Below are 22,935 nucleotides of genomic sequence, written 5' to 3' on the forward strand. Positions count from 1 at the left end.
CGTGTCCAGTTTAACCTTCGCGGGGGGCGTCACGCTGGGGCTGCCGGTAACATCAACGGCCCCGCCCGCAGGCCACACGCCGTGATGTCATCGCAACGTCACCCGCCGTTGTGACGTCATGCTGATGTCATGTGGCGGTGTCCGGCTGCGCCATGGCGGACTCGCGCTGGGGTGACGTCACCCTGCCACGGGGTGGGGGTGGGGCGCGTCACCACGGCAAAGCCCCCGGGGACCCGAGACGTCTGTGTAAATAACGCCCCTCAGGCGGGTGGGGCCGGGTCACACGATGGGCCAGGGCCCGAACGTCTCTCGACGCCCGGGCTGCTGCCCCGCTCAGACAGAACCGCCCCCACCCCCCAGCATTCGGGGGGCGGCCTGGTCAGAAGGGGCAATCGAGGGCAATGGGCTGAAGGTGCTGGCCCCGGGAAGCGATGGCCCCTCTCTCCTGCCACCGCCGTACATTGCGGGGGGCGTTAGGCTCCCATCGGACGCGGCCAGCAGTGGCCGTTGGGGGAAGCCGGGTGCCAGACTAGTCCCGCTGGTAATAATAATACCTCGCTCTTTTCCAGCGCGTCTCATCAGGAGATCTCCCAGCACTTTACAAAAGAGGTTGGTATCCCCATTTTACAGGTGCAGAAACCAAGGAGCAGATTAGTGAAGTGACTTGCCCATCATCACCCATCTGGCTACCAGCAAGGCAGGGACTTGAACTAAGGTCTCCAAAGTCCACAGTTGCTAGGGTGACCATATTTCCCAAAGAGAAAACGGGACGCCCTGAGCTGCTCGCCCGAGGGCCTCATCCAACCCCTGCTCAATGCTGTTGTCCGTCGCTGGAACCCTGCGGGGCCCCCGAACCCTGCCAGCCCCCCCCCCCCCATGCTGGAACTGTCCCCCCCCCCCCCCGCCCCCCAGGAGGGGCTGGCATCTCTTTCCCCTTCCCCCCCACCGCACGTTCCACCACACTGCACTTTTTTGACAAAAGTGGGGATTTGTCCCATTTGCTCTTGCCAACTGATCAAGTGGGGGGGGTCAGCTTTTATGGCCTGCATCATGCGGGAGGTCAGACTAGATGACCATATTGGTCCCTTCTGACCTTAAAGTCTATGAGTCTATAAATGCCTCCTTTTGGGGGGAAAAAGTCGTGAGGACCAGGACAGGGCTTAAAAAAGGGACTATTCTGGCCAAAATGGGACATATGGTCCCCCTACCAGTTGCAGCTCTACCCACGAGCCTAAAATAAAGTGTCAGGGCAAACACTGTTTGTCCAGAAGAAGAAGACAGCTTGTGTAAGGGGAAGGAATTCAGTGCAGCACAGCCCTGCAGCAGCAGCTATAGAAGCCGTCAGTGGACTCTGGTGTGTCCGATGTGAGCTTTTAATCATTTTAATGTGACACATGCAAGTAGCTTGGGTCTTTTTCATTTTGTGTAGCTGATCCCACAAGCTTTTTTAGCTTTGTTAAGATGATAATTTTATGGCTGAGTGTTGAAAAACCTGGTATTAAATAATAACTGCTGTCTTTATGCATAAGATCCAATACTGACTTATTTACTGCATCTTCAGTTCAGGTATGGGAGGGAGCATTTTTATTTATAAAAGCTTTTTTTATGACACTGATTGTAAGAATTTCTTATCCACTTAAGTTTCCCTGCCCACTTAGGAACCTCCACTTGCTCACAAACGTACACCGTCTCTCGATATTTTCCTGTGGACATTTTAACCCGGTGATGTCAGATATCAGAGACTTGCCACCTTTGATTCATTTGGTGGGAGACACCTTTATTTTGGATTTATATTAAGACTGTTTTTATGATAATAGATTTTCCAATTAGCCTTTAAAATCTCATCATTCATTTTATTTTGAACTCTCTCTGTCCCAAACCTGCTTGTTGTTGTTTGTTTTAATGTCTTAGGAGCCACACGTTTCTCTATGGCTGAAGCAGAAAATCAGAAACAACTTCTGCGGCTGATTCAAGAAGGCAGGCTAGACCTTTTCAAAGAGGAGTTGCAGAGAGACAAGGAAATGGGCAAGGAAGTGAGGCGGAAACACTATGGGAAATCTGGGGACACGCTACTGCACTATGCAGCCAGGCATGGTCACCTGAATGTTCTGACCCATTTAGTAGAAGCCTTGGAAATGGACATCGAGATGTTTAATAATGACTACAAAAGGCCCCTCCACGAAGCAGCTTCCATGGGTCACAGGGACTGTGTGTTGTATCTGCTGGATAAAGGTGCAAGGATAGACTGCTTGAAAAAGGCAGACTGGTAAGTCACTGGCTTGTTTCACTGTAGGATCTGGCTAGTGTTTGAAATGTGTTTGTGGGGGGAGGGGGGAAAGCATTGTCTAATAGTTGGCACATAGGTCCAGGAATCATAATCCAATCCAGATCTCCCACAGACTCACTGAATGACCACAGTCAAATCACTAACCTTCTTTTGCTTGTTTTTCTGCCTTTAAACTCTAGGGTGCCCAGATAAAAGAATGAGTGAATGAGAAACTCATGGGCAGATAATAATACCTACTTCTGAGTGGTATAGTGAGCCCTAATTAACTGATATTTGGAAAGCACTTACAATGGCTAGCACAATGGGGACCTGATAACACAAATAATAATAATATTCTCAGATGAAAATTGCTATATAAATGTAAAGTATTACTGCAAGGGAATGAAGCTGCATTATTCACCAAGGTGGTGGAGGGACAGGATTTCCATCACATGAGGCAGCAAAGAATTCTCAGTTAATATTTAAAGTTGAAATTAGAACATGAATAGGAGGCACTGACCTAATCCTTATCATTACAAATCATTAGTCAGTTTAGTACTCCTGACAGTGACATAATAAGTGAGAGAAGGGGAAGAAGATACTTGTCTCACATAGCAAATCTAGATATGTTGATATCTTTATATTCCCATGGCACCTTTCATTCCTACAAATTCCAAAAGCAAGAATACATACTTGTATTCCCAGCCTCTGGCCCTGGAATGCAGTTGCATTGGGATTGAAGGTGCATACCAATCTGTGGCCTTATATATACTATGCATAGTTTAGCAAAGAGAAGATTAAATCTCTGCCTACTTGAGAATACATCTTGCTTTCTGTCAATGTCAAAGAGTTTTGTCCCATCTATGCTAGCAGTTAAATTGTTAAATCATTGCTAATATCAGGTTAATGCGGTAAAAAGATAAATGTAAGAAGTAGTATGGGAAAACTTCCTGAAAGTGAGATCTAGTATTCACTTTATTTATTTACCCAATTACTAAACTCTCTGGGTGCACAGATACTATTCATGCCACACATGACAAAATTGGGGGGCAGGGAAAAGATTCACCCTTAACAGAAATATACATCCACTCACCCCAGGCCACAGTTTAAAACCAGAGACCTGATCTACACTTAAAATTTATACTGGGTAGCCGTGTTGGTCATGGTTGTGGAAAAACCACATCCCTCATGACATAGCTATGCTAACCAAATGGTCAGTGTAGATGCAGCTATGCCGAAAGAAGAGTGCTTCTGTCAGCATTGTTAATGTTGTTTGGGGAGGGGCTGTTCCTACACCAGCAGAATTCCTGGTTTGGTCAGGGTACATTGCGTCTACAAGAGGGGCAATGCCAGCATAGGCTCTGTAGTGTAGATATAACCTGAGAAAATTGCTTAGACTCTTTATGCTGTGAAAATGGTGGAGGCCTCTTTGTTTGGGACTTTGAAAACAAGGCTAGACAAAGTTCTTCAGTCTGTATCGTGAGGAACAATACAATACTGCCAGGAAGATGGAGCAGGTGATGTCTTTTTCCATCTCTAACTTGTGTGGTTCTTTACCTACCACTGGACACCACATGCAGCAGGGGGTATGGAAATAAGTGGAGGATTTTCAAGATTTTAGTCTAAGGGATTTTTTTCCCTTCCTTTTGTTATACATTATGATTTATTATGCACCCATTCTTTAACAATAATGCTGATTGGCCTGTATTTGGTCAAAAGTTAGTTACTTCACTCAAGCCGATGTCACGTTATAGTCCCTTAAACTGGCATGTAGGCTGACAAAATCAGGTCAGTGAAGGTGCAGCTAAGGATGACGGTGTGGCAGCAGCCCAGCCAGCCAAGCGGCAGTCTTCTGCTGCAAATTGCATGCAATCTGGAGTAATCAGTCTTCCATGGAAGGAGCTGGGTAATGCAATGGTCTTGCCAGGCCCAGGACTAAGGCGCAGACCGTATATGACTATACAGCATGCCCTCTGAGATGCCAGACTGCTTGTAGCAGCTGTTAAAATAAAGACACCATGTGTGGCTCCCTAATGGCATCAAAGAGGAGGTGAGATTGTAAAACAAAAGAGAAACATTCTAAGGATGAAGAGAGAGAGAGACAACCTCCAGGGTGTCTGCCCTAGATTGAATTGAAGAAATCTCCCAAGAATAAATAGGTTATAATCCCATCCTGGGAATAAAAGGGAGAGGATTTAGTGGAGTGATGTTCAGACTTGTCAATTCTTCATTATGTTAGTGTTTATATGGTCCAATTAGACTGAATTTAACACCTCATTGAGCTGAATGTGGTGCTGCCTGGTAGGGATGGCACCTTTGCTGCTGTTTGTCTGGAGACATGTTAGTGCAGCAGAGGAATTAGTTTAGGTTGTAAACTGCTTGGGGACAGGGACTGCGTCTTTTGATCTGCTTAGAGCACACGAGAATGCTCAAAAAGTACCCACTGCAAGGGTGAAAGAAATACTAGGAGACTGCAAATGTAGGTCCTGACCCTGTAATCACTAGGCACGCTTGCATGTGAGTAGTGCCATTGAAGTCAATGGGATTACTCACATGTGTAAATTAAACATGTGCATAAGTGAGTGCAAGAATCAGATGCTAATCAGGCGGTGCCCAAAGTGTGTCCTGATACTCAAATGTGGACTGTGGCAGCGGGGTGAAGCCACAGCTGATCAAATGTAGTTTATTGCAGTTAAATTAAAAAATGGGCGATACCATCAAATCAAATATTATTACAGTTGTATGCACTTATTTTACCTACATATAAAAGGAGGGTCTTGCTGTTGGGACGTCAGACTGGGTGTCAAGCTAGGTGGGTTCTGTTCCTGACTCTGCCAGACTTGCTATGGCCTTCAGCAAGTCACACTGTATCTCAGTTACCCCATCTGTAAAATGAGAATAATAATTCTTTACTTCTCTACTGGACATAAGTGTGGTCGTTAATGCTTATGAGGGACGCTGAGATTCTAAGATGGAGGGGTCACAATATTAAGTACAGGTAGTCATTACTTTTATTATATAGACCAATTGGGGGTGGTCCTCAAGGCCTTAGGAAGATGCCAATGCGATCCACAGTCTTAGCAAGTTTTCACACCACAATGTAACAAGAACAGTCTTGAATGTTTAAAAAAAAATTGTATGAAGCATCACACTTGTGCTGATTGCCCCGCATAAGTATCTCACTGTGAGGCTAGCGCATATTGACTTGGAAAAGGGGTTTGTCCAATTTGTGATTTGTTATCTACAGTCCCACCTGTCGATGCTGATGAAGGGAATGGGACAGTAGGGGGTAAAAAGTACTGATCTGACCAGCTGCAGCTACAACAGAAAATCTTAAGTACACATTGCCTTTCTTTTCTCTGTTATTTTAGTGGAGAACAGGAGCGTGTTGTTATGCCAATATGCACATAAAATTGATTGGTTGCTTGTGATGAGAAGATTTTCCATTGTCAGCCCTTTGGCTCTTTCTCCGGTTATTCTGCTGTAGAAATGTTTAAACTGGTTTAAACTCACTTGGGCCCAAGTGGTACAGCCAGCCAGGGTGCACAGTGAACAAACTAAGTGAGAAAATGGTGCTCTAGAATCTGTCGTGAGTTCGTATGCTGCACCTGTATAGGCCTGTTGATGATCAGCGAAACCATCCACATGTGGCATTGGGGGATAGAATCCCGGACTTCGATTTTAAAAGCACCTCGATCGCTTGAACTAAAGGAGATCTCCCCTAGCTTGTAGTGGCTTTAGTAGGTCATCTGTCCTGTCTGTAGGCTGGCTGCAAGAGGATAAGATGATAACACCGCGTTTACTAGGTCCATAATCCTAGTCCACACTGGCTGGCCAAACTGTCATAGAATCACAGGCCAGAAGGGAAACACTAGATCAGCCAGTCTGACCTGCTGTATGTCACAGGCCACCAACACCATCCAGCACCCTCAAACTAAACCAACAACCAAAACAAGACCAAAATATTGCAGCCCACAAGAGACTAGACTGTTTCATGCCATAGGCAGAGAACAGGAGGGACCTGCTGGAGGCCCCTGCAAATGCCAGGGAAATGACTGAATGAGGTATACCCAGATAATCCTGGCAAGTAACCTGCACCCACACGCTGTGCTAGAACCCTCTTTGGCCACAGCCAACCTTAAATCTTGCTTCAAACTCAGTTGTTACAGCAATTGAGTCTGGATCGTAACGGGCTAGCTGTGGAGCAGCTGGTGGTATAATGAGGATGCATTGTGTGTTTATTCTCCCTTCTCTTTTTGAGGACTCCTCTCATGATGGCTTGCACCAAGAAGAACCTGGAGGTGATTAAAGATCTCATTGAGCATGGAGCAAACCCGCTGTTAAAGAACAAAGATGGCTGGAATTGCTTCCATATAGCAAGTCGAGAGGGTGATCCCCAGATCATCCAGTACTTGCTCACTGTGTCTCCGAGCAGCTGGAACACAGAAAGCAAAATAAAGAGAACTCCTCTGCACACGGCAGGTATGGACCCTACTTCTAATGGCTCCAGAAGAGTTTGTGTCATTCAGGGATTAGAAGCGCATAAGGCTATAATTTTTATCACTTACAGTTGCCCCTAAAACAGCAGTTTTGATCTGTGCCTGTGTGAAGGGTGATAATGTATTCCTGCTAGGGGTATGAATAATCAGTGTTGGGGCTGTTACTAAACTGGGAGCATACTTGGATTAGCATGCAGGCCTGATTCTCCACTGCCTTGCATGTTATATAGTCCTTTTACACCTGCGCAAAGTGTGCCTTATATTCTAATAACATAACGTGCATGGTAGGGAGTGGGGTCTAGTGATCGGATCCTCATTCTCTCACTCGCTGTCCCTTAACAGCTTTGTGCCACAGTTTAACAATCTGTGAGTGGGGATAATACTTACCAGGCCTCACATGAGTACTTTGAGGATTAATTAACTAAGTGCCCCAACATTTTATTAATGCAGAGTTAAGGTTGCCTGGCTGTGTCTTGTGCCCTTCCAGAACACTGAGTTCAGTTACACTCAGACCTCTGAAAACCAAGAAATGAACAGTTAAGGTTCACATCACCGCCACAACACAACCTTTATTCTGCCCCTCTGGAGCTGGCAATAACCCCTGGGAATGGGTCAGTAAGGATGGTGCAAAACTTAACAAACAGCGAAGGGAAATGGTGGATTTTCCATCTCTTGCAGTCTTCAAGTCAAGCCTTTCTGGAAGATGCTAGAATCAAACACAAGGTATTAGATGCAACACAGCAGTAACTGTATGGAATTCTCTGACATATGTTATATAGGAGGTCAGGCTAGTTAATAGTCCCTCTGGCCTTAAAATGTATGAGTCTATAATAAGTAGATATGAGGAAGGACTAAGAGAACATGCCATCATTGTTTGTGTTGTGTTCCATAGATTGGAATTCCAGCATTTAATGTGCACGTGCTGCAGCTGCATTCACTGTGTGAGGTGTACTGAATGATAGAGGGACCAGTTAGAATAGCTTGGCAGAGCTGTGACTGCAGTATGACAAAAGGCCACGTGTACCTTCTGGTATCAAGTATACCTTATTTCAGTGCTGAGCTCTGTAGGCTGTGTCAGTAGCAGTACATAGGGGTCTTCTTGCCGTGGGGACTGTCAGCAGGGTGGTGGTCTCTGGGGCTTAGGGCGGGGCGAGTGAAGGCCATGTATCAGAAGGAATCCTCAAGGCAAGGGTAAAGGGGTGGTAACATTTATCAAGTCTAGGGTCGTTTGTGGGGAGAGGGTCCGTGTTTGAGTGTAGGCCCAGGTGTAGAATAATTAACTCCAGTTTGCGACACTTGATCTAAACCTGAGTTTTGCTTTAGCGAAGAGAAAGTGTTAGTTAGACTTTGTCCAACAGTGCTCACGTGCTCTGTTCTCCGTGTTCTGCAGAGTGCTAGTGTGTGCTATGGGTGCACTGGATCATCACTCAAAGAGAGCAGACAGCGTAAGGTTGCCTTGTGGGGGTGGCATCCACCTTCTTTACTTCCTGGATTTCTGAAGTTTGTTTGCTTTCCTTTAACTCTTCATTTCCTGGCTTTCAGAGGTTTGAATGCAGCTGAACTAAATATTCTTGAATCTCACGAGGCACCACTGGGTGACCATAACTCTGCTCCTTGCCACTCCATGCCCCTGGTAAGCTTGGCAGGGGCGTGGGGAGGTGGGAAGATGGTCTGGCTGTCAAGAGTGCACATACCAGCTGGAGGCAGGAGAAGGGGGCAGGAGAATGGCAATGCAGTTCTGGGCCTGGTGTATGGGGAATGAGCTCTCATGTCCTGCAGCATAACAGACTAAGGTGTGAAATCGCCCATTCATCTCATTGAGATGTTGTCAGCTGAATGAGACCATCCCATAGGAGATGAATTTAGCCTGTTACAATAACTCCTTACCCTGGTCTCAGCACTGTGTCGGAGGTATCTTCGAGCCTGCCTGTTCTCAGCTCCCAAGCATAATCTCGGTGCTGTGTGTATGTGCCTGTTCCATGCACCGAACATGCCTGTTCCCAGGTCCCCATCCTGGTCTCAGCACTGTGGGGGCATGTTTTGAATGGGGGACAGAAATAGGGTGTGTGGCTATGGGGAGGTTGGGGAGGGGACAGAATTGAAAGCCCCACATCCCCTATTGTATAGTTCTGGCCCCGCCTCCTTTCCTCCCTACACTCCCCTGCACTGCTCTGACCTCCCTTTACCCCTAGAAGCAGCAGCACTGGGGGAAGGGTGAGCCTCCAGCCCCTTCCCCACTGCTGGAGGCAGCCTGGGGAAATGGGATGCTCTGCTTCCTCTAGATCTCAGCTCACATTGGGGGGCAGAGAGAGTGGCTCCGTCCCCCGCCCCAAAGAAGCAGGGCCCTGTAGATACTGGTTCACACATGGGGGTGCCCAGCTCTCCCCAAGGCTGGGGGTTGCTGTTGCCGAAAGCCCCCCTCCCATTTGTGTGAGGTGCATTCCCATTTGGCACCCAGCTGTCGTCCTGAGAGATGTGGGTGTGAATGGGAGACATCACTTACCTACCCCATCACCACCCCGCTCAGCAAGGACAAGAGTAACGCCTAGATACCCAAATTAGCTGTCAGGATTATGCTGGGCCCTGAAGACACACGTAACAAAAAGATAGTCCCTGCCCCAAAGAATTTGCAATCTGAGTATAAGACAAGACAATGGGTGGGTACCACAAAAGACAGGGAGCTCATTGTGACTGATCAGTGCTATAAACTGTGGCCACAACACACCAGCTTCATTGTTCGACTGTTGCTATTACAGGGTTGCCAACTTCCACAATTTTATCATGACCCTAGTGATTTTGGGGGTGAAAACACAGCAAAAGGCGCCAACTCGTGAATTATTCAGAATGGCTGCCATCTCCTATAATTGTCAGTGGGGCTGAGCTTTGAAGCCAGCAAGACGGCCGCTATTTCCCTACGGTCTATCTGCACGTGGAAGGAGGCTACCCTTAATAAAGTTGGCTGCCACCTCCCACTGTTTCCAATGAGATAGAAGCCATGCCCACAGGCAGAATGGCTGCCACAGTATGGCCCAGAGGGCTGGATAGAAGAACACAGGGACTGTGAGGACCAGCAGAGAGACTGTGAAGGGTGGGCAAGGAGAATGATGAGGAGCAAGGGGCAGATTTAGGGGTTGCAGATGAATGGGATGCAAGGGAAGGCTGAGAAGGGAGTTGCAGGGAGGGGGCAGGAGGAAGGCTGCGGGGAGTGCAGAGGAGTGGGAGGAGCAAAGGAGTATGGGGGGCAGGAGGGAGGCTGAGGGGGTGGAGAGAACAGTGATGGGGCAGGAGATGGAGGGGATTCAGTAGCAGCTCCCCAGCTTGGGGACGATGATGGAGATGGTAAAGGGAAGTCCTGTTCTGGCAGCCAGGGGAAGGCAGTGTTGCCACCTCTCGCAAACTGATCATGTCACAGGATTTGGGTGCCTGCAGGATAAACTGTTGCAGTGACATGAGAAACTCTGCTGATCTCATGATTTTCAGGGCTGGGCACGGGGGCAGAGCTCTGTGAGGGGACCTTGGGGCTAAGGACACAGACCTGCCCTGCCACTGAGCCTTGCCTTCACGGCCCTACAGCAGTGAGAGAGTCCTAGGGCAGCTGGAGGTGGGAAGTCAGGGAAGTTGCGCTGCTAGGTCTCAGGTAGCAAGGTCCCAGGGTAGCGGGAGGCAGGGAAGTGCTGCTGCTGTATCTAGACAGAAGACAGGAATAGGAAATGGATGGCAGTTCCCCTGTCCTAGGGATGAGACAGAAGTCTCCATCTGGGCAGCCAGGGAAAGGTGTTCATTTTTTGGGAGCATTAGAGGTTGACTTTTCAACCCGAAATTGTCACACACATATTGGCAGAGGAATAGAGGGAAGTTAAAAGACAGACTAAAAACCTCATGATTTTTTTCAGTTTTGTCATTTTTGAGGGTCTGACTCATAATTTTTCATCTCTTGAGATTGGCAATGCTGCTATTAAAGCTAAAACTATCACTTGTGTGCAACATATGCTGAGAGCCCTTCTTCAACTGCAGTTCTGTGTTTGGTTGTGGGACCAAAACATTTACGGTGTTGTCCTGCTTAATCAAAATGAGTAAATAACCTGATATTAGCAGCTGTGAGTTAGGTTTTATTATATGAAGGTGGCCTACAAAGGAAAAAAAAATAGGGTTCCTCCCCCATTTTGCTTCAATATCATGTATTAAGAAGGCCAGAGAGGATTTTACATTTGCAATTCAGATCCCTTTTACCATGGGGTTTTTTCCCCAGGAGACTCGATGACTGGAGATGTGCTAAGTGCATGTTCCTAGCATGCCTGTTCTCAGCTCCCAATAGTTAGCGTGTTGTGCATGGCACAGTACCAAACATGTCCAGCTGAATTATCAAGGAAGCAAAACCTGAGCAACTGAGAGTGGAAGGGAATATTTTCCAGATTTCTTAAAACTCTTTGTTCTGTGCTAGTCTTGCTTAGCACCTATTTAACTTAAAGGCCTAACAAGGTGGGAGAAAAAAATCTGTTTGTTAAGATTCAAAACACAGACACACACTTCAGTTCAGGGCAAACAAAGCTTCCACTTCACTTCTCTCTCCTGTTTTGTCTGGAGAGTCCTTGGAGGACCTAGAGACGGTTGGATATTCCTGATACGTCTCACATAAAAATAACAAGCAGTAAAAGGTTTTCATTAAGAATCTTTCAGGGCTTCTTTATACATCACAAATAAGCCCAAAGGGGCACAGACCCACTTATTTTTCCTTTGTAGGTGGGAGGAAACATGAATTACCATCCACTTCCTCTCTCTCTCGCAGCAATGCACGGCTGTTTTGACGTAGTGAAAGCACTTCTTGAGCGGTAAGCAGGCTTCCTGTCCTAATTTTTTTGTGAAATTTAACCACCCCCACACACACACTCTTTCTCCCTTCCCTCCTCCCGGCCCGCTCCCCCCTTCCATTTACAGCACACGGCCTGCTTGACTAAACAGACGCCGGGAACATTGATGCCATTTAGAAATCCCAGCTGCACGTTTGTGAATCCTGAGAACCTATCAATTGCCTCTCACTTTTCACAGCTGATTAGGGTGATTTCAGATGTATTTACTCTCCGGATTGCCTCAGAATTCACTAAAAATAACAGGAGTACTTGTGGCACCTTAGAGACTAACAAATTTATTAGAGCATAAGCTTTCGTGGGCTACAACCCACTTCTTCGGATGCATAATTGTTTTTTAAGTTATTTTTGCGGATACAGACTAACACGGCTGCTACTCTGAAACCTGTCAGAATTCACTGTGACATAGGCCCCAATTACATAACCAGGCTGGGTCCTTAGGACAAGGAGAGAACCATCTGGGTTTAGTTTATCCCGGGTGTAATTCCTCTGGGCTTGACTGAGCCCAGGTACTGCATTTGCCTGCACCAGTGAGACCCACTGTGCCACAATGCAGGGGTTCACCCTGAGATGAGGGCACCACCTTCTTTCTTGCTTTCCGCCAGGGGGAGCTGTATTTTCTGCCTAGGGCTCCATAGAGTCCTGGCCACGGAGAGTCTGCTGGGAAACTGCATTGAATCAATTCTGGCCACACTTCCTTCCTGACCAGCGTTGCCCACTGTTGAAGCTGCACTTGGAAGAAGGGAGGCTGTAGCCATCTCCATCCACAGCCTTCCCGGTATCAGACTTCACACCCCTCCCAGCCCCACTAAACCCTGGTTTACAATTGGCATGGGGTGGATTTGACCCACTGTGTTGTCATTGGGCCAGATTCTCAGTTTTGACTCAGTCTTTACTCAGGTTGAATTCCCATTCACTCTAGTGAGAGTTCTGCCTGAGTAAGGTCCTTGGGATTTGGCTCGCAGTAATGATATATGTAGCGCCATGTTTGGGGCAGTTCATCCCTGTGCCAGCCCATGGCCTGTGCGCCACTTATCTCCCACAGAAGTTGTATTCGGAGACTTGAAGTGTGATGTAAGTGGCGCATAGACCTTCTGCCCCTCTTATGCCTGGGGGAGAAATTCACCCTGCAGGAATTGAGCCAAACAGCTCCCTGCCCCAAAGAGCTCAGGGTCACTCTAAAGACACATGCCAGCACCCAATACGATACAACGTAGGACAACGAGAGAGGGGCAGGTGGTCATTTTAGCTGGAATGCCTCACGTACAGCTCTAAAGCCTTCTGGTCAAATACCATGAGACACTCCAGCTACTGTGCACTGCTCCAACAGCACAAAGCAGCCCGAGCGCACCAGTCTCAAGCACGTGTTTTATGATCTTTCCAAGGTGCCCGTATGAACCTGACAGCAGGGACAAATGCGGAGTGACTCCCTTTATGGATGCGATACAGAACGGGCACATCGACATAGCCCGGCTGCTTCTAGAAAAGCATAAGGTATGGGGTCAAGAGACCCACGTTGCCTTTTCTCCAGGTTCCGGATACAAAACGCCACCCACCAAAGAGAACAATATTAGCTCTTGTACTTGTATGGGGCCGTATCTGGAGGACTTTACTCAGGCAAACTCCCACTGAAGCTAACACAAGGACTGAGTAAAAAGTGAGTGGTGTGGCTCATGATGGTGAATCCACTAAAGACCAGAATGTGTGCCCATGACTCCCACGGGTGAGCTGCTACCAAGTTACCATTGGCTCAGTGGGGCTACTCATGAGTAGCAAGAAGGCCTTCACAGCCTGATGATCAATACTTAGGCCCAGATTCCCCAAGGTATGTAAGCACCTAACAACCAATGATTTCAGTGGACGCTAGGCGCCTAAGTACCTTTGTGAATCCGGGCCTTAGAGCTTTACCTCTTCGCAATGATTTGTATAAATACTTGCTAGGTAACAGACCATCACAAACACTCCTGTGACATAGGGAGGCGAGTCTCATCCCCGTTTTACAGATGGGGAAACCGAGGCACAGAGTGGGTAAAGTGACTTACTTGCCCAAAGCTACAGAAGGAGCTGGTGTCAAAGCCGAGATTAAAACCCAGGCATTCCTGGCTCTTTAGCCTATGCTTAGACCATACATGTAGAGTTTCTTCTGGCAGTAGATTTCTGAGGACCAGTAGATTTCCTGCTGTGGCTGTGTAGGAAGTGAACTTTCCCTACCTATAACAGCTATAGCTCCCAGTATTGCTTCCCAATGACCTCTGACTTCCTTCTAAAACAGAGGTGGGCAAACTACAGCCTGTGGGCGACATCCAGCCCGCGGGACCATCCTGCCCAGCCCTTAAGCTCCCAGCCGGGGAGGCTAGCCTCCGGCCCCTCCCCTGCTGTCCTCCCTCTCCCGCAGCTATGCCATCGCGCAGGCAGCGCTCTGGGCAGCAGGGTTGTGCGCTCCTGCCGAGCAGCGCGGCAGCGTGTCTGGCTCCGGCCGGGTGGCGCAGCTGCCAGACATGCTGCTCTGAGCGGCATGGTAAGGGAGCAGGGGGATTGGATAAGGGGCGGGAGGTTCGGGGGAGGGCAGTCAGGGGACAGAGAGCAGGGGGCAGTAGGATGGGGCAGAGGTTCTGGGGGACGGTCAGGGGACGGGGAACAGGGTGGGGGAGGGTTTGGATAAGCATGGGAATCCCAGGGGGCCTGTCGGGGGCGGGGGTGTGGATAGGGGTCAGGGCAGTCAGGGGACTGGCAGCAGGGGGGTTGGATAGGAAGTGGGGTCCCGGGGGGCGGTTAGGGGTTGGGGGTCCCTGGAGGGGGTGGTTAGGGGACAAGGAGCAGGGGGGTTTGGATGGGTCGGGGGTTCTGAGGGGGGCAGTCAGGGGGCGGGAAGTGGGAGGGGTCGGATAGGGGGCGGGGACCAGGCTGTTTGGGGAACCTTCCCTACCCGGCCCTCCATACAGTTTTTCAACCCCTATGTGGCCCTCGGGCCAAAAAGTTTGCCCACCCCTGTTCAAAAAGGATCATAAGGCTGTTGTTAGATCCAGTTGTATATTCAAAATAACAAACACTTCATTACTTATGTACTGTTGTCAACATAGACTATGAAACCCTCAAAGAATATTTTAAAATCTAATTTATTTCTCACGGTTTGTGAGGTTGGTTTACATTTGCATTTCTCACCGCATGGACAATGGGAAGAGCCTGTTGGTTTTCTAGACAGTTTCATTTCTGGTCCTCATGCACTAGCTTGGTGCTGCAACGTTTGGATGGCAAGTGCTAAACAGGCAGTACTGCCAACTTCAAGTTTTCAAAAATCAAGCGTTAGGCCCTCAAAATCAGGAAATTGGCTTAAGAACCATCAGATTTTTAAAAAAAAGTTGTCAGGAATTAGGGTTTGCAGCTGAGCCTGGGACCAGCTGGCTCTGCCTCCCTAGTGCGCAACAGAGGACTCGCAGCTGAAGCACAGGTGGCTTGCAGCAGAATCACTTGATTAGCCAGACAGCCCAATTGGCTGGAGGAACCAACAGATGTGCTCTTAAGCCCAGCAGCAGCATTAGGCTAATGGCTGCTCAGTGCACATGCCTGCAAGCTGTAATCGCTCCTGTGCCAGCCCTGCTCTAGTCCTTGACTCTGACTTCTAGTTCTTGACTGCCACTGCTCCCACCACTAGGCCTGACTGCTGCAGCTCGAGCCATTGGGCCTAACCACACACATCCTGGTCCGTGACAGCATTAATGCATTTTGCATTCTTTTTACTTGCCTTCTGGTCTTCAAAATTTTCTATGCTTACCATCAAAGCTAAAAACATACTTGTGTTTTAAATGAAAGCTGTTCACATGACTCCAGAAGCTGGGGTTTTAAGAAAAATACTAAATATAGGCACAAGACTTGCTATAAAATTGTGAGACCTGGCAGCACCGAAAAGTGGAATGTTTGTTTGTCTTAAACTGGTTCAACTGAAATTTAATGAAAAGAAATAATGGAACAGTATGATTATGATTAAGTATAACACACATGCCTCATGAGAATTGGGGCTCCTTGTACAAACACATTTGCAAATCCAAATTTGACTTGACCGTGTCCCTTTACATGTTGGGACCAGATTCCATTGATTTGCTAGATGTTTATCAAAATATCAGCATACTGTGAAATGATGACCTTGTTGTAGCTAGACTACTGTGTTGCATGCATCTGGAAAGACAATGGGCCTGTACTGGTTTTATAAAGGTGTAGCTTTATTGATGTCAATAAAGTTTCTCCTGATTTACACCAGTGGAAAGGAGAACTGGGCCCAAAAGCCTTTGCTAATCATTTCCAAAGCTTGGTAAATGAGCTGATGCAACTGTACACACACAGGTTTTATACCAGCATTACGTAATCCTGCTGGACTAGGGTGAGTCATTTTTTTGATGGCCGATTAAAATATCATGTGTTTTCATTATTGTCATTGTCATGGCAATGGCCGGACATGTCGTTTGTACGCACGTTGGCAATCGTTTATGGCAATTTGGCAAAGCTGTTCATGGTTCCTTATTTCCCACCCGCTAGGCCTGTTACACAGCTGCAGATGCAGTAGGTGCTCAGCCGTTGCACCAGGCAGCAGTCACGGCCCAGGACGAAGCCATCCGCTTCCTTGTCTCTGATCTCGGTGCCAATGTCAATGAGAGAGCAACGTCGATCCGACTCACGGCGCTACATTACGCAGCCAAGGTTTGTTTCCTTTCCATTGCTCCCTGTGCAGTGCGGCTGTAAGCTGACACCCCATCATGTCTCTTATGGCGTACGTCTGCATGGTCTTTGCCCTGAGTGCCATCTGAAGACTGGCTCAGTTAGCACCGTGCAGAATGGTACAACTTCTGCCATGGGCGGCGGGAGAAACCCCCCTTTGGGGAAGCTAGCCCCCTGGGCCCACTCCTTCCACCCGAGGCCCCCTCCCCCCCCGCCTGCCCGCCAGAGCCCCGAGCGCCCTCCCTTCCTTCCCCCCCATGGCTGGAGGAGCCCCAGCCGGCCCACCTCAGCTGCACTGGCTGGCCCGAGCCGCCCCAGCCCGCCGGCCAGCCCGAACCCCGAGCTCCAGGCCACCGGCTGGAGCTGAATCCCCACTGGCTTCAGGGGAGAGGGGGAGCGAGGGCGGGGCCTCAGGACAGAGCATGGGCGGGGCCACGGCCTTCAATACCTTCTGCCTATGACTTCTGCCATATACAGGAGTTGCCCTGTACACACCATAGGAGTTGCCCCACCAATCTATTGTCTGCAGGGGTCTGTACTGATGTCTGCTAGCTGAAGGGAGCCAATGGGAGCAGTAGGTACCTAGCACCTCTCAAGACCAAGAGTCAGCAGGGCTGACCTTTGGCATGTATGTTTGCTTGAGGTTCCCCTTGGTCATGGACTGATTCAGCAGCTTAATTTGCCAACTCACCAGTAGTTGGAGTGGAGATGGAAGTAACCCAGGGCTTGAATTTCCTCCTTATCCTCTTCCTGCCTCCCTAGCAGTTTGGGACCATGCACTAGCAAGTTATTAGTGCAATTATCAATTTCAGACCGTAGCACGGTACCCTACTGAAACAGCCACAGTGGTGAGAGGGGAAGCCCTTTATGCTAATAGGTGGGTTAGATTCTGGCCAGACCCTGGGCAGGTGTACAAGGTCTGAGAGGCGACAAGGCACTTCCCACACTCCCATTTGTGCCCCTTGCACAGGGGCTGTCTTGAATTCCAATAAAGGTCTAGAGTGTCCTCTCCTTCCTACTACACCTCTGTGCCCCGAGGAGATGAAAAGAGGGAAGGACGGCCAGGTTGTGGATGGGCTATGGCTCTTTGCCCACCGTCCCTGCATCAACCAGCAGTGCTGGCTGAACACAGAGGATTGGTCATACTGTACTAAGAGTGGTGGCATTGTTGCTTCACCATTGTGTTCTACCCAGGAGCCCGGAGGCTGTCAACTGGAATCCCTCCTGGGGGCTCAGGAAGTACAGCCCTGCTGCATCCCTTCTATTATTGTGTGTGTTTGCAGCAGCCCCCAGGATGTGCCAAGTGCTTTCTAGCCACACAAAGAGGGATGGTCCCTGCCTGGAGGAGCTCACAGGCTCAGGAACTCCAGCACGCAGCTTTGAGGGCACAGTCTAGATGCTTTATCCTTCTTTTACAAATGCATCAATGGCCCTTACGGAGACGAGTAACCTTATTCTCCTCTATCCCGTCCCATCCCATCGCCTCCATGGCAGGGTGGCTCCCACATAGGAGGTCTTTCTCCCAGTTTATCCGCCTTATTCACTGAGAAATTATGTTGAAAGCCCTCTTGGCTGCCAGGGGTGCATTTCATAGCATGTGTTTGTGTGTGTTTGTGAGGGGTGAATGTAAATGTGCTTTGGAAAAGATCCCCGCTCTGCCATGGCAAACAGCTACACCGTCTGATCTGCAAAAACGTTTGATGGTTTTTTCTTCCTCTCTGAGAATCGGTGTCACTTGCACTGTGCAGCATAATTTGCTTTAGGGTTGTTTTTTTTTTGCATTTATAAATACATTAAAATCAAATTATGCTTTCAACTCAATTTGCTGCTAAGGCCGCTGTAGCTAAGCCATCTGCTAGCTCATGACTTTTATTGCTGTCGGTGGTGTGTGCATGCAGTAATGCACTGAGTGCTGTGAACAGGGGGAATATGCAGCTTATACAGTAAATGGGAAAGGGGAGGGGAGGTACAAATACGAGCTATCCACATTCCTGCTGCAGAACAAAGCCTAATTAGCAGAGGGTGAGGAAGAAACAGCCAAATCAGATGCATTATTTAGGGGAAATGCGAGGGTTAAATTTTCCTCTGAAGCATCCAAAATTGGATACAGCCAGAGAGAAGATCCAGGACTCGATGGATCATTAGTCCATGTCACTGAGGCAATCTCTGTGTTCTTCTAAGATTCTACAAATATCATAGAAATCCTTTGGAAAATGCCAGTGCCCTACGGGCTAATGCAAATAGATAGCAAATCCAGCTCGGTTGGAAGCTATTAATAAGACATAGGTCTCTGATCTAAAACGCACACACCCACTAGTGGCAATCCTAGACTTCTGTAGTAATCAGACCAGATTTCCAGTATGGGAGAAAACAGGTTCCTAATGAAGCCTAATCCTTTTAACAAATCATCAGCTGCCAGTGTTTGTATTGTTAACAGTAAATCAGGATTCTAGGGCTGACGGGCCAGCAGAGGATAAAAGCAATTTGATTCAGGCCTGGTCTACAATTTAGGTTGACATAGCTATAGCACTAAGGGGTATGAAAAATCCATAGACCTGAGCACCATAGCAATGCCGCTCTGACCACAGTGTAAACACAGCTAGGTTGATGGAAGGATGCTACTGTATATCTAGCTACCATTGCTCATGGAGGTAGTGTTCCTACGGTGACAGAAAAGCCCCTTCTGTCCCTGTAGGCTGGGGCTGTGCTATGGGGCTGTGCAGCTGTAGTTAGGGTGACCAGATGTCCCGATATTTGGGGCTTTTTCTTATATAGGCTCCTATTATCCCTCACCCCCTGTCCTGATTTTTCACACTTGCTATCTGGTCACCCTAGCTGTAGTCCCTGTAGTGTAGACATGGCCTTAGTCATTTGGTCATAGTGATGGTTGGAGGGGAAAGGCAAGATCAGCTGACACCTTAAATGCACTAACATGCTAACAAGAAGCCTCTTTAGGCCTTGTCACTAGGGGTCATTCTACATGAGCTCTCCTGCCTTTGCTAGCATGGCCCTTTGCTAGCATGTACTGGTGATAGAGCAACAGTGGGAAAATTCTTTAAAATCCTCAAAGCAGACACAGCCTTTCAGTCCTGGAGCCTTTGAATTCCACTTGGCATGCCAGTTGAACGCTATTGAATAACAGGACTGGTGGCATTTAGAGGCTCCAGGATCCTGGTGTATTTTGCAGGAGGATCTTCCAGGATTCACCATTGCCCTGCTATGGTCTCTCAGCACTGCTGTGGCAGCACAAAGGGACAGTGAATATAGCTTATCTGCTAGTGGAGGATTCCCCCGGCATAGGGAGAATTGCTGAGTGGCGTAGAGCTGTCCTAATAGCTCTGTATCTGTGTGGGAGATGTTCCTGGGAAAGAGGCGATGTGGCAGGAACACAGCTGTGCTTTGGCAATCTCTGGCTGCTCTTGGGGATATTGGCAGCCAAGTACAACTTACTGCTGCTCTAAGATATGCCAGGGGCTGAGGCAGACCCTGGTTGGCCCCAGGATCAGGGAGCCGCAGCCCCCACCTCTCTGCTCCTTGACTGGACACAAGAATCTGCACCCGTATCTATAGCTCTCCACAGGTTTGCCAGTTTGCTTATGGTGGTGCTCATTGGCCATATAGCGAGCTCTTATAAACATTGCTTTACAGAGGAATTTTTCTATTCCCAGTCCTATAGGTTATATTAGGCTCACAAATGAAAGATTTAAAGGGCTGGTTCTGCTTAACAATCATGCAACAGATGTGTGTGTGCTTAAAAATGCAGGAAGGACATACAAGTACCATCCAAACGCTGTTGTCCCTCGGCGCTGATCTACATGCTAAAGACAGGAAAAGTCGATCTGGTAAGGCCCTCTGGTAGGTTGGTTGGTGGTTGTTTCTAGAGCATCAGTACTGCGGAGGGCAATTTCAAAACAGGTAAGAAGACAGGATCCCTGCCCCTGAAAGATCACAGCACAGTATGTTTAATGCCTAATCTGCAACCAGTGCCAGATGTATGACTTGTAAATGAATAGTAAGTGGAATTTGGATGCAAAGCTAATCACCGCAGTAATTGCATTGAGTTGGCAATGTCACCTGTGCACAATAATAAACGAGTCACCCTTCGGATTAGTGTTTCTAAAAATGAAATGGTTTTCAACGCAGCCAAAACTGGCAACTCATGGCTTCTCCGGAGTGATCAGGTTGGTCTAAATACTTGTTTTTAGAATCATCATGAACAGTCCCCTAATCAGCCAGTCAATCAGCCAGTCTCTTTCTCTCTCCCACATATGCTCTCTCTCCCAGTCTACACATAGATCAGGTGTGTTCAGACTCTGTTACACTCACCTGCCCGGGTTACAGTGCAAGTGGTTCTGGTCACCTGTACAGCAGCATTTTTTCCTCCATGACCTTGAGTCAGACACTCTTGTTCATCCACTCCTTGATGCCTTACTGTATTAGTATCGGCGCATTCTGGCTTAATCTGGACCTCTGTCCCACACTGCCTCAGCTGTTCGTGCTAGTGACAGAGGATTGTGGGTGTCTGTCATGTACTTTGGGGTATCCTCCTGTACAGAGAGCTGTGAGGTGCTGAGTGTCTCTTGCAAGATGCTGAACATCCTCAACTCCCAGTTGATTTGAGAGCAAGTGGAAGGTTCTTGGCATCTAGCAGTATTGGGCCAAGAAAGGAGGCAGGCAGACTGGCTAACCTAGCTATCCGGACAAAGTGCAGACAGGACCTCCTACCAGTACAACAGCCATGCTAGAACCCAGTTAAAGCCCGCTCAACACGCTGCAGGCTTGCTACTCTGCAAGACTGACACATGGTCAGAGCGATCCCTTGGGTTTGGCGAATCGGGGTGACTGCTCCGGGCCCCACGCTTCAGTGTGCGTGTGGGGGGGGCGCTAGGCTGGCCCAGGGGGGTGGGGTTGGGGGTGCATGGGGGGCCAGGGCGGCCCGGGGAGAGGAGTTAGGGGCTCGGGGGGTTAATGGGGGTCCCGGTGCCGGCAGCAGGGGTCGGGCCCACACTCACCAGCAGGAAGTGCGCATTGTATTTATTTTTCTTGCTCGGCCACTGTTGAACCGGCCGCCAGCGTCCTAACGCCAGCACCAGGCTGACCCCATCCATTGCCCTTCCGCCCTGGAGCCCTCCCTTTTCTGGGACCCCCCAGCACAGGGGGCCCCCTCACCTCTAGCACAGGTGCCACCCTGTGACTCTCCGTCGTCCCTCGTCACCCTGCACTGGTGTCCCCTCCCCACACCAGATTTCACCTGTATAAAAAATGTTAAGGGGGGCCCATACAGGCTGATTTGTCCCAGGCCCCGCAAACCCCTCACCCCCCCCACATGTTATGTTGTATGGTTAGGGACTGTGTGCCAGATCTGCAACTGATCCTACCTCTGCATAGCTCCACTGAAATCAATGGAGCATCTAGCCATCAATGTACACCGGAGCTGATCCTGTGTGTTCCATTCTAGCCCCACACACAGTACAAATCTTTTCTTTCCTTGCCAAGACTCACTGGGCCAGATTCTGTAGGTTGCTGGGACCAGTTCCTGTTAAAGTGGCAGCCATCGATTGAAGGATCTTGGATTGTCCTTCCTGCTAGTGACATTGTACAGTGATTAGGCCGATGGTGCTTTATTTGAACGTGGCAGCTCCTTACTGTGCAAAACAAACTGAAACATTCTTATTTCATTTCCCACCACCGTTGTCTGCCTCCGTAATGGACACAGCAGTGCAGTTTCAAGGCCCACCACTGCAGACTGCAGGGCACTGATAGCATGTGATAATTGAAAAAGGAATTAAAGTCATTGTTCACCCGTGGCCAGTTTTTCCCGGATGAATTCCCTTTGCTGGGAGTCTGACATTTGCGTTGCATATGAAATACAAATCCCTGTTTGCGGATTTCATTTCCATGTCAATGTCCTGTCTCCTTACAGCCCTGCATATGGCCTGTGGGGGCCAGCACGCGGCCTGTGCGTGGCTTCTCCTGCAGGCTGGATTGCAGGACTCCCTGGACGACACTGGAACATTTGCACGGCAGCTTGCCAAGAAACCGGACGTCCTACAGCTTTTCAAGGGAATAAATGTGAGCACGTGAAACCAACAGAGGAGAGAATAAAAGTTTGTTTTCAGCATCACTGTTTTGTGTCGTGCCAGATAGAACTATTAACAAAGGGCCAAATCCTGAGGGCCTGACTCAGGCAAAGACAATGGGAGTTGTGCTGAGTAAGGACTGAGTAAAAGAACTCATTGGAAATATAGTAGGAATAAAGCTACATACGAATGTCTCATATTAAATAGATTTTGACCCAAGGGTATAATGGGGATAATACACTCCATAGGATGGGACATACAGACACTTGTATAGTGCTGCATCATCATAGGATCTCTACCAGTCCCCACACCAGCTATTTGGTTGCTGGGTTGGTTCGCACACACTTAGGCCTGGTCTACACTAGGAAATTAACAACAAGGAGTCTGGTGGCACCTTAAAGACTAACAGATTTATTTGGGCATAAGCTTTCGTGGGTAAACCTCACTTCTTCAGATGCATAGTGCTACCCCCTGATATTAGGAAATTAGGTCAGGATAACTATGTCACTCCAGGG

The 22,935-nt window shown here is 48.5% G+C and overlaps 1 protein-coding gene across 3 annotated transcripts; it reads left to right on the forward strand.

The window, feature by feature from the left end:
* Positions 1–191: 191 nt before the first annotated feature.
* Positions 192–22,461, forward strand: ANKRD16 (ankyrin repeat domain 16). Of its 3 annotated transcripts, XM_026648927.1 has the most exons (9): positions 192–246; positions 570–609; positions 1,912–2,266; positions 6,528–6,748; positions 11,552–11,594; positions 13,016–13,124; positions 16,161–16,322; positions 20,104–20,182; positions 22,264–22,461. In XM_026648927.1, the coding sequence occupies exons 3-9, from the start codon at positions 1,929–1,931 to the stop codon at positions 22,422–22,424; spliced, it is 1,113 nt and encodes a 370-aa protein (XP_026504712.1). In that variant the 5' UTR covers positions 192–246; positions 570–609; positions 1,912–1,928; the 3' UTR covers positions 22,425–22,461. The 3 variants fall into 3 exon arrangements, with proteins under 3 accessions (XP_026504712.1, XP_024056309.2, XP_024056307.2); XM_024200541.2 differs by lacking the exons at positions 192–246; positions 570–609 and adding an exon at positions 1,313–1,365; XM_024200539.2 differs by lacking the exons at positions 192–246; positions 570–609 and adding an exon at positions 1,333–1,566.
* The last annotated feature ends 474 nt before the right edge of the window (positions 22,462–22,935 follow it).

The sequence above is a fragment of the Terrapene carolina genome, unplaced genomic scaffold (genome assembly GCF_002925995.2).
Source record: "Terrapene carolina triunguis isolate 2854851 unplaced genomic scaffold, T_m_triunguis-2.0 Scaffold68, whole genome shotgun sequence".
Classification (NCBI taxonomy): Eukaryota; Metazoa; Chordata; order Testudines; family Emydidae; genus Terrapene; species Terrapene triunguis.

Coding starts and splice junctions, on each gene's coding strand:
- ANKRD16 (XM_026648927.1), top strand. CDS start 1,929: ATGGCTGAAGCAGAAAATCAGAAACAACTTCTGCGGCTGATTCAAGAA. Junction 16,323..20,103: donor CGCTACATTACGCAGCCAAG/GTTTGTTTCCTT, acceptor TTAAAAATGCAG/GAAGGACATACAAGTACCAT. Junction 20,183..22,263: donor AGACAGGAAAAGTCGATCTG/GTAAGGCCCTCT, acceptor GTCTCCTTACAG/CCCTGCATATGGCCTGTGGG.